General features: G+C 40.5%; 1 protein-coding gene across 1 annotated transcript in view; it reads right to left on the bottom strand.

Annotated features, from left to right (window-relative positions):
* Positions 1-3871: 3871 nt before the first annotated feature.
* iglon5 (IgLON family member 5) overlaps positions 3872-10657 on the bottom strand; it is a 151639-nt gene continuing 144853 nt past the window's right edge. The window contains exon 8 of the mRNA XM_024267560.2: positions 3872-6796. Within this exon, the coding sequence (XP_024123328.1) occupies positions 6696-6796 (101 nt within the window). The 3' untranslated portion in view covers positions 3872-6695. The remainder of the gene's footprint in view (positions 6797-10657) is intronic.

Here is a 10657-nt window from a genome sequence, read left to right as displayed (position 1 = left end):
AGTAAGCATGTTTGTATGCTCCTTTGTAGCTATGGTGCTACAGCTTTATGCATGAATGAAGAAGGAAACACATTTTGTGGTTGATTGACGTGACCCCTGTTTCTGCTTTTTAGCATAGGCTTTCATTGACATATTTGTACGGTCAGACTTCTTGGAGTTTGTGTCTCTTCCACAAATATATTCCTCGTGGCATCTTTGTGTTTCCATATACCTCGATATCTTATCTTCATAGTTGTGCCCCCGCAGCTTCCTCATTTCTTTTTTGTAAAGCCTCCCTCCTCCATATTTAACAACTCAATCTTTTTTTGTCAATGCCACCCTCTACTGGACAAAATAAGTAAAACTTGGTGACAAAAGTTGCTGTAATACAATGATTATTGGGTGCTTCAATTAACTCTGGAACAATGGCTGTACAAGAGATCTAGACCTGGTGAATGCAACGTCTTCCGTAGAAAATGTCTTCCTTCCAACTCCAACACCATGATGTCAATTCAGTTGCCATTTTTTCACTGTATGGACGACTTAATGTTGGAACCAGAAATTGACAGTAAGCAGTGATTGGTTCAAGTTGGTCTGAGTCATAATTTATATGGCAACCACTCTGGACAATCAGCAGTGAGCTTGTTGGACGTCCACACCCCAACCAATCAAAAATAGGCTTGGGAGAATCTTTCAATCAACTGCTTAACCCTTTAACACCTGAGACATCATCGGTGACGCTTAAACACAAAATATTTCACACATTAAACTTATCAAAAGTGAACATCATCAATGTAATTACAGTAGATTTTTACTACTTCAAAATCTTCTGGAATTACGTTGATCGTGCTTACAGTTGAAAAAATAGTAATTCAAAGAACATAAATACTGGAGCTCCGGTGTTAAAGGGTTAAAACATTAAACATGAAACCACATACTTTTATTGAGGGATCTGATGATAACAATTCTGTTCCCCAGCCCCACCCCTCTGACTGGATTTTCAAATTTCAGCTGTGGGTGGAGTCAGCCTCCAACTTCCCTGTTTGGGTACCCTTTAAATTGCTTGCACTACAGGAAATATATCACGGAAAAGAATTAGGATGAGCACGATATTAAATAGGTACCAGAGCATGAACGATTATTCTGACAAATAAAATGACTTATTTCTCAATAGAAGTCTAAGGGATTGTGGGTTATTGGGGCCAGCAAGTACTTCCCGTTTGAAATGTGCAGGCAGAGGAATCATTTACTCCGTTTCCCATATACAGTCAATGGTCTGGACAAGGACTTACCGGCTGCCTGGGTTGAAAGCTTAAGCGTCTGGAGCCAGGAGCAGTTCCTTGAGTAACCACAAGGGCCTTGTCAATCTAACAAGGTAGTCCATATTCAATCTAATGGGAAAAGTTTATTTTCCTCTCTAAGCAGATTATACATTAACTATAACTGTATTGGAGATGAATATTTGATCAGTTTGTTTTATTGCTTTCCTCCAAATTGTGTGTGAATTGTGTGTGTGGTTTTTTGGCCGTCAAATCCGCAGCTCCAAAATAATCTTACTGGACACGCTACAAAAAACGACTTGGCTTGTTTGTTCAGTTACTTGGGAAGGATTGGGATTTAGCCAAAATGGTAACAAATATAGAAACTTTAAACCTGGTATCGTTTCAAGCTTGGACGGTTTTTCCAACTGATGTCTGTTAAGATTTCCAAATCAAAAGTTCTGTATTGAGACTTCAGCCGCAGTGTTGTCCAGTTATTGCATTTTATATCATAGAATATTCGATAATTCTCGCCCCGACCATCCGTACGTTCATCTTCAACCTTTCACTGAGCATGTCTGATGGCATTACTAGCTGGTTAAGTGTTCTCATTCTCTTTCTGATGAAGATAATCCCTGTCTGGCACATGGTATACTAATGCATGCATTATCTGAAGTAATGGAACAGTATTGGACCCTAATGCACTGATAGCATTAACTTTGCTCATGAGGGCTGAATAAGCCTGCAGATAGTTTGTAAACAATGGGTAATTGGGATAATATATGGGAATTAAGCATGCTTTGCAGTAAAGGATATAAGCAGGGGATTTGGTATAATGCTACTCATTCATATGTAACTGTCTCTGTGATCTAGCACATCCCTTTGGTTTACAGACTCTGGCGCCTACAAATGCTCGCATCTCAAACTAAGTGTTACTGTGTGACAAATGCGGCTCTAACAGCCATGAAAGCCTCTGCAGAAATAGTCACAAACACTAACATATTTATTAAAAAGCCTCCTTGTTACATGTCTGTCTTAATTCAACGCATTTAATAAATAACATTTGCTAAAAGGAGCATGTTATGTAACCCAAACGGCAGCCTGGACTGACTTGAAAAGTAAAATAAGTTATTAATTTTTCATCTCTTGGATGTGAGTCAGGGCTTTGAACACAGAGTTTACTGAGCTGACATTACAGCTTGCCCAAATAGTTCCACAGAAGGGCTTAAAATCAATGTGCAATTAGGGGTGTCTTATATCAGGCGCGATAAATTATTCCCTCTGTTCTAAGGCTGCTTTATAGACACTTGATCAATCCAGTTTCTGGGCCCAGTGGAGAAATTGCTCTATTCCAAAGCCGTTGGGTCGAAGGTATTGATTAACTATTGCTTTTTGAATTAAAGGGCTGTCACGAATCTGTTGTATGCCGTATAGGTGTTGTAAGAAAGGCAACCATTTGCACCTGCACTTACACGTTAAAGCAACACAGTAAAACTAAATCTGAGCTAACTTTTTTTTTTTTTTGCTTTTTACCTCTCTTGATTTTAAATAATAAAACATTAATAATGACTGTACCATTTTAATGGCACTCTTCAGTGCAGTACTTGTCCTTGCCCCCTAAAGGGTTTAATTACATGTTGGTACAGGCAGTGCACTCTGAAAATCTATTTTACATTTCATGTTCCAAAGGCTCAACAAAAATTTAACTAAACCTTAAAAATGAACCTTAAATGAAACAAACTCATTAAAGTCTTAAAAATCAAATGGCATTTGAGCTCTAAAACAACTTCTTATTAACACAGATTCTGCAAACAGATCACAATAAGCTCCAGCTACAGGAGCCAATCAGCAATTTCTCATCAGAGTGCGCCAAATGTAATTAGGAGTTGCAAAATGATCTTGTTTATATCACTGTAGCCTCACTAGATCTGTCGGTGTGTTATTTACTCTCTTAAAATAGACCAAGCAGCTTTTGTGATCAAGGCTATGTTAATGCTGTTGGTATTATGTGGTGCAGCCATAAATAGTTTGCGTTCCGCCTTCTCTTGGGGGAGACACTTGAGATTTTTAAAATGCAATCAGATTGTCTGTCTGTCTTATTCTCCTAGATGGTAAGTTCATTGTCTGGTTAGTGTCATCCCGTCTGCCTCTGGCTGTCAGCTCTTGCATTTGCATTGTCAGGATAAACTCCTGCCGACTCCTCAATCCTTTGTTTGTCAGCAGGAACGTCATCTATCCACCGTTTGAGCTCCCGTTGGTTCTGCCGATTTCCTTCCTGTTGCACTTGAAGGATGATTGATGCATAATGCTGTGCAGAAGCTTTTTACTGCAGATGTTTATATCTTTATCGATGACTTAAAAGCAAACGTTGTCATTAAGTGCCGTGCTCGAGCGAGAAAAAGCAAAAAATCCTGCAGCTCCTCCTCCTTGCCAGAATTTAAAACTTGCTCTGTTGCAATCTGCCATGAAACTCTGTCAAAGTGCATGCACAATCGTCCCTAGGAGAACAATTGCATTTTAAAACAAGTCATTTGGTTTTGGTAATGTTTGTACTTGCACTGCACTACAAATGCATCACGACCCATGGGGCCTTAAAAAAATTCTGGATTGTATTCACAAAAGCTTACATTCTCTTTAGAAAAGTTCTACTTTTTTATTACACTTTCCCCTGCTATACTTGCAAACCTGAACACAATATTTGAGTTTTTTTTTTTTTTTCAAATTCCATCCATACACAAACAAGTGACTTTCTTTTTTCAAACCAACGCTGACAGACAAGGGATGTTTTTTATGTCTGTATTTGTCTTCTCTTATTATTTTTTCTCTTCATTAAGGACAATTTATGTACACATAGATGCTATATTCCACTCAAAAACCCAGTGAGGTGCTGACATTTACCAGAATATGAACAATAAAAATAATACTTTAAAAAAATGACAATAAAAAAAAAAAAAACATGTAAAGGAAATTTAAAAAAAACAAAGGCTGAACCAACAGCCTGCTCTTGTGCTTGAAAATCAATCCGTTGTTGGTTTTGGAGCAACAAAATGCATGCAGAGTGTCTTTGTTCACACACAACCCAAATCCGCTGCAAAGAGCATGACCTTGTGGTTACAATATGTAGTGTGTCAGATGAAGGGCCGTTTAAAGAGAGCTTCACAATCATTTCAGAGGACTGTACACAATAAAAGTACAACAATAGACTAATTTGATAGAGCTTGTTAATGGCAGATTATTTTAAATATTACACCACAGCTTTGACCATGACTAAAATCTCTCACACATTTGACTGAAGGGTTATTGCTGCGTTGAAAGAAAATTCCAAAAAACATAAGACAGTTAAGACATTTGATTTAATGTTAAATAATTTTCTTGGGACATCGCAGGAATCAGGCGAAGTGAACTCCCCATGCCGGCTGACAATGGCAAATTTGCATATAGTTGCTGTAGAGCACGGCCACCCGAGTTGAAGTACAGGCCTTCTTCTGTTTGTGCTGTGCAGGGGAAGTGGATAATTGTGCCATGGGGGTTTGGAGTGCTCATGCCTGCATGTCACAGGTACACACAGGAGGGAGAACTGGTGCATCAAGGCAAGGTTGTCCTTGAAGAGGATTCCTGTCACTGGCTGGATTGAGCTTGATTTATGGTAGCCATAACTGGATGGGAGGAAGGACAGGTGGAGCTCAGGCTCCTTCACTTAGCCAGCCACAGGTAACGGCTAATTACATCTTTATCTCCCTGCATTCTGGCGGGAAAAGAACTAACTCACAGCCACGACCAGAGAGCGACTCGGATTCAAATCATTTATCTCGCTGGTCCGAGAGGACACACTATGACAAGTGGACAAATGTGCTGCGAGTGTGTGCTTGATGCAGTTAACAGCTGGACACAGAGAATCAAATACAGAAATTGTCACAAATTATAAATTACACCACCAGTCGCAGCTTCCGGACTCACATGAAATGACCCCCTCAGAACAGTTTCTGATGTGTTTTTAAAAAGCTTGTCATGGCAAAATAGAGCACATCACTTTGAAAACTTTACACCTTTTTTTGATTTTTTTTTCTTTTTTTTCACTGAAGTTGTTCAATGGGTGTGGACAGGTACAAAAAAAACTCTATCCCCCCCCCACGCGTGACTCTTTACCATCAGATCTTGTTTGTTTTTTTGTTTTGTTTTTTTGTCTCACATGGATTTACTATTCATAGTTATTCAAATACTCATTAACATCATCATCATCAGTATTATTATTATTAACACCAAAAAAGTGAAAGCAGGTAACCTTGCAGAGTAGAACAGACACAGTGCCGGGAAGGGAAGGAGGGAAGGATATGGACTCACAACGGGAACATCTCTAACCAGTACATGCTATCAACAAGTGACGAAGAGGATGGAGCTGCAGTTTTGAAACAGAGCAAATTGTGTCAGTGGACAGTCTCTTTGCTGCTTCACGAGGCTGCAGCCAAGCTGAGGCTTCCTGGAGGTGCCTGATCGGTGCGAGGGAAACTTTCGGTTGCCTCTGTACTGCATATATTTACACTGTGGGATAAGGGAGGAAAGAGTAAGGGAGGCGTGTGACACACAGCAGAGAACACTACAGTGATGCAAAGGAGAGACTAGACGGAGCACTTCAAACAGAGGGGAGGGGTCGATAGGTTTGGGTAGTGAGGGAGTCTGCATGCGAAACTTTAGTATAAACCCCCCAAATTACATAAAGGGGCAGTTAAGATGGACGCCATCACCACCCACCTTTTTTTTAATACATTTTGACATCATCCATAGCAGCTTTACTGCTACACAGTTAAAAGAAATAATAAAAAAAACAAAAAATGTCCAAGTTTGTGTGTGTGTGGTTGAGGGGTGACACAGGGTCACCATTTGGACAACTTTTAAAAGGTCACATGACTGCTCGTACCATATTATACCCATCATTCCTATAAATAACCGAATAATTGGTTTCATTTTCATAAGGCAAACATTGTAGGTCAGTCATCAGTCCTTGTAGCATGAACATAAATGACCAACTCTTTGTTGGATTATCTATTTTAATCACTGGTCAGCTCCACCTTCAGTAATATACTCAGTTAACCTCGGCCCAAAACAGGGGAAACAAGGTGAGGGGCAGTACCGAGTCAGACAAATTTGCAAGGCATTCTGGGAGACAAAAATATTGGGAAATTGAAAAGAGAGAGAGAACAAGAAAAAAAATATGTTGACAGTCAGATGACCTCAAATTAAATTGAGGGTTTAAGGAGGGCTTGGGGTGGGGGCAGGGAGTGTTTGATGCAGTGATTCAATGGCTCCTGGAATAATGCATATTCTTTTCGTTCACAGTGATGGGTTCGTAATTAAAGAATTTCATTTCCGTTTTCCTTCGATAGAGAGGGAACGAGGGAGCGGAGGGAGAAGTGGGGCTATTGAGGGCGTTGAAGGACGATTCCAAACGGAGTGGCATCATTACACCTTCAGCAGAACGGCAGACAGGGAAACCCAAGCACACATGCTGACACTCATCCCTGCATGTAGAGCAGTCCCTCGCCCCTGCAGGGCTCCCGGTCCTGTGGAGAAGCAGAAAAAAAAAAACAGAAAAGGAAAATTAACTAAATTCAAAGGTGAAATCCTACCATAATACATCTATTGAGTCAGGTTGATGGTGGTTTTTACAGTCACGAGTATTTGTTCTTAGACTCAACATATCATCATGGACCCAAGAATTGTTGTTTCAGACACTTGTTAGTTGTTAGTCATGGGTTACACCTGCCTCAAGTTTGTTTTTACTTTCGGCTACTTTTATGCAGATGCCTTTCCTGACCCAACCCATTTTATTAGAACAGGTTTGGGACCAGCAAATGGAAGGACAGGAAAATTCTGCCATGTGGTTGGAGAAAATGACAGCTCCTTGTAGTTCCACATAGGGATGGATACTGTTTAGGTTCAATCCAGTGTAAAAAAAAAGCAGAACATGCCAACTTTTGCTCGCTAAGCCATTGTGATTTTGACTGATGCTCCGTGCACCTTCCTATATGAGCCTGCCTACAATTGCTGGAAAGGTATCAGGATTGACTGGAATTACACAGCAAATCTGAACAGAATACAAGTGATTGACATGTCAAAAACAAAGCACCAAAATCTGCGTTTTTAAATAATACCAGTAGTACTATGTACGTCCAGACCAGTACCAACTTGGCACCAAGTTTTAGTACCCATGTCTAATCTGAGATGGTCTCTAATCAAAAGACTATCCTGACACGACAACACAATTATTTATCAGTATTTATCTCAAGACATGTTTGATTATTTAAAACATTGTTTTTATGCAAGAAGATTTGGAAACCAGACTACAAGACATTGTTTAAAAAACGGATAATTTTACTATGGGTGATTGGGGTCTGAGTTGCTTGTAACAAAACATCTAGGGGTTACCTGGGGAACTGACCTGGCTCTGTTATTTATTTTTATCCATGTTTTGATCTGTGGGTGAAACAGATCTCTCCTGGGTCAAACACTCCATTAAAAGAGAAGCACTCTGATCTGATCAGACCTTTAATGAGGCATTCAGCGACAGATTTGGGTGACCTCAAGGTTAGGTTGAACTTCTAACATTGGCTAATTAATAGTCGTTGTCGTTGCCTAGTTTACCTAGATTTGTTTGGTAAAATCAATTTGCTTACAATAAATTCATGAACAAGAGATAAAAATTGGGAACTTGAAATGATCGTCTAAAAGTCAACATCTACAGAGACAGATTGAAGAGTTACGGCACAGATGCACAGCAAGGGTGAACAAGTACAACAGGTCAGAGGGGAGATATCAATACCATCTTCATCCAATAAACTGAGACAGGGCACCAAGCTGCTGTAACAGCTGCCTGGAACCCCTATAGCCAGCTGTCAAGATTAAGTGAAGTACCCATTGATTGGTGAATGCAGAAGAAGACCACAACACAGTAGCATTAATCCTTACTTGACTATAAGATAAACACCATACATAAGAAGCAGAAAACGGAGAGACAAAGTGTGAATCTGAATTCTTCCCCTACCCTATAGCTTCTCCCTACCCCTCCAGTTGTAGTGACATTTGAAGCTTTAGCGGCATCCAAAATAGTTTTTTAAGGGGAAGGTGTGGGGACTTAGAGCTGTGTAACCCTCCACTGGGAGGGTGATCTGCGGAGGAGTAATGCATTATTCTTAAACACAGAAATTTACATTTAAGTGTTAGTTATGACTTTTGGTTGACTTTTTAAAGTTATTAAACTGATATTGTTATGTATTTTCTGAGGACTGGCAGCTATGCGCTAAAGTAGATGACTGGCAACTGTTATCAAGGGTTAGTAACACCCATATTTAAGGACACTGTTTTCCATAAATGTTGGGGTAGGGAAAAGCCGTAGAGGTAGGGGAGGAATTCTGATTTGGCCAAAGATTAGGGCAGAGAGGAAAATGATAGCGAGCTATTAGAACAGCAAAGAGACCCAATGAAGAAAGAAAGGCTACAGATTGAGAAGCTGACTGCTCTACACAAGGTGGAAAAACTGACCCAGTTGCCGGAGAATGGGACCTACCCTGAATGACTAACTGTTCTGATTCTGATGGACCCCAAAAAAGGGAATAGACCATCGAACTACCCCACAATCCGTTGCTAGCCCAATATGGAAGCTCTTACCATAGATCAAAGCAGCTAAGATGACTAGGCACATACATGAGTATGGCCAAGAAAGAGATTGGAAGGAACACCCTAAAGGTGCATTCACACCAAACGTGAGTCACGCGGCGGAGGCAGCCAGTTTTGATGTTAAGTCAATGGAACAGACGTGACATAAGGCGATCTGAAGTCCTGCGGCGCGATCTGAGCGACGGGCATGGCATGAAGGTCTGGCAGCAACTTGATTTGAACGGTGAGGAGCGAATTGGGTGGCGCGGCCAAAATTTAAATACCTGAAGTTTGACAGGTCTCCACGTCGCATCTGCCAATCAGGAACTCAGCTTTGAGCATATAACGTTCTCAGTGACTCGATCAGCGGGTAGAATACTAGTCCAAAGCGAGTGTTTTTGTACTGAACTTCCATCTTTTTCCTTAACCCATTGTAGCCGTAGCATTGTAGAACTTATCCAGCTACTTTGGGGCGAAGGCGGGACACTCTGGACAGATCGCTGGTTTTCGCTCCCACAGCGGAGCTCACTTGCTCGATATGCCGGCAGACAGGGAGCCGTGGGGTGCGGAGGCAATGTCTCATTGAGACATTAAAAAAAAAGGAAGTAGGTCTCTTGATTTTATTTTTTCCTCCTCAGGTTAATAATAGACAGTCAGCCTTCAAGCTTAGCCACAGAGACACAGAAACACCGCGGGAGCAGCTGTCGTACAGACACAGCCCTCTGTAACGGGAAAATGTTTTAATAATAATCATATAAACCCAAACATGGAGACATGGTTACTGATATTTTTGTAGAACTCTTCACAATAAATAAACCTTATTTATTTCTCAACATGATTTCTGTCTTCCATACATTCTAAGTGAAATATCCACAGACACAGTTCCTTTTAGCACCACCCTAAAAACATTAGCTGGTAGCTCCTCCCACATGAGGTAGCGGCGTGAAACTCAGGAACACATTTTTTGACAGGTGACAAGCAGAAAATTTGTCACGTGACAAAAAAAGGGCGGGGCACGCAAATTTGTTGCACAAATCATGTTTGTGTGAGTGCAGCTTAAGAGATGGGTGCCAAACAAAAGAGATGGTATGTGACACTGGTTCATCAAGAACCAGAAGGCAACATAACAAATGTCAAGGACAGCTGCAAATATCTTGGAATCATAAAGAGGTCACAAGGAAAGCAGCAACCCCCAAACCGCCACATGCCCAAAGTCTCTTCGGAAGGAACACCCTAAAAGTACATTCACACCAAACGTGGTTTGCATGTGTAGTAAATAGTAAATAAAAATATTTCTGATAATAATTTTTCAAATCTAAACTAAAACTCCATGGCTGGCTGTGGCATCAAAAAAACATTTTACTTATAATTGACAAAAAAATATAATATGATATGATGTTGTATATGGTTGGGATGAATGGTGCTTTTCTTGCTTTATTTTATTGGTTTAAATCAAGCTTTTTGTTTAAGTTGAGTGATGTGCCCCCACTCAGTCACAACACACCAGGTGTAAGTTTACAATCAACCAGCTGTTTCTGTTTTGTGATAATTAGACCCAAGTGTATTTAAGTTCAGGGATTTCGCTGCTCTGCTGATGGATTCCCCCACTCTCATTTTGTCAGGTCATGGTGGGAGCGGCATATTGCTTTTGTATATAAATAAATAATCTTTTTGGTTGTAGTTTATTTTAGTTAAGATGTCAACCAGGGCTGCATGGTGGCGCAGTGGTTAGCACTCTTGCCTCACAGCGAGAAGGCCCCGGTTCGACT

Source organism: Oryzias melastigma, linkage group LG16 (assembly GCF_002922805.2).
Source record: "Oryzias melastigma strain HK-1 linkage group LG16, ASM292280v2, whole genome shotgun sequence".
Taxonomy (NCBI): Eukaryota; Metazoa; Chordata; class Actinopteri; order Beloniformes; family Adrianichthyidae; genus Oryzias; species Oryzias melastigma.
Note: the sequence above shows the minus strand (reverse complement) of the source record. Positions and strands in the feature narration are given on the sequence as shown.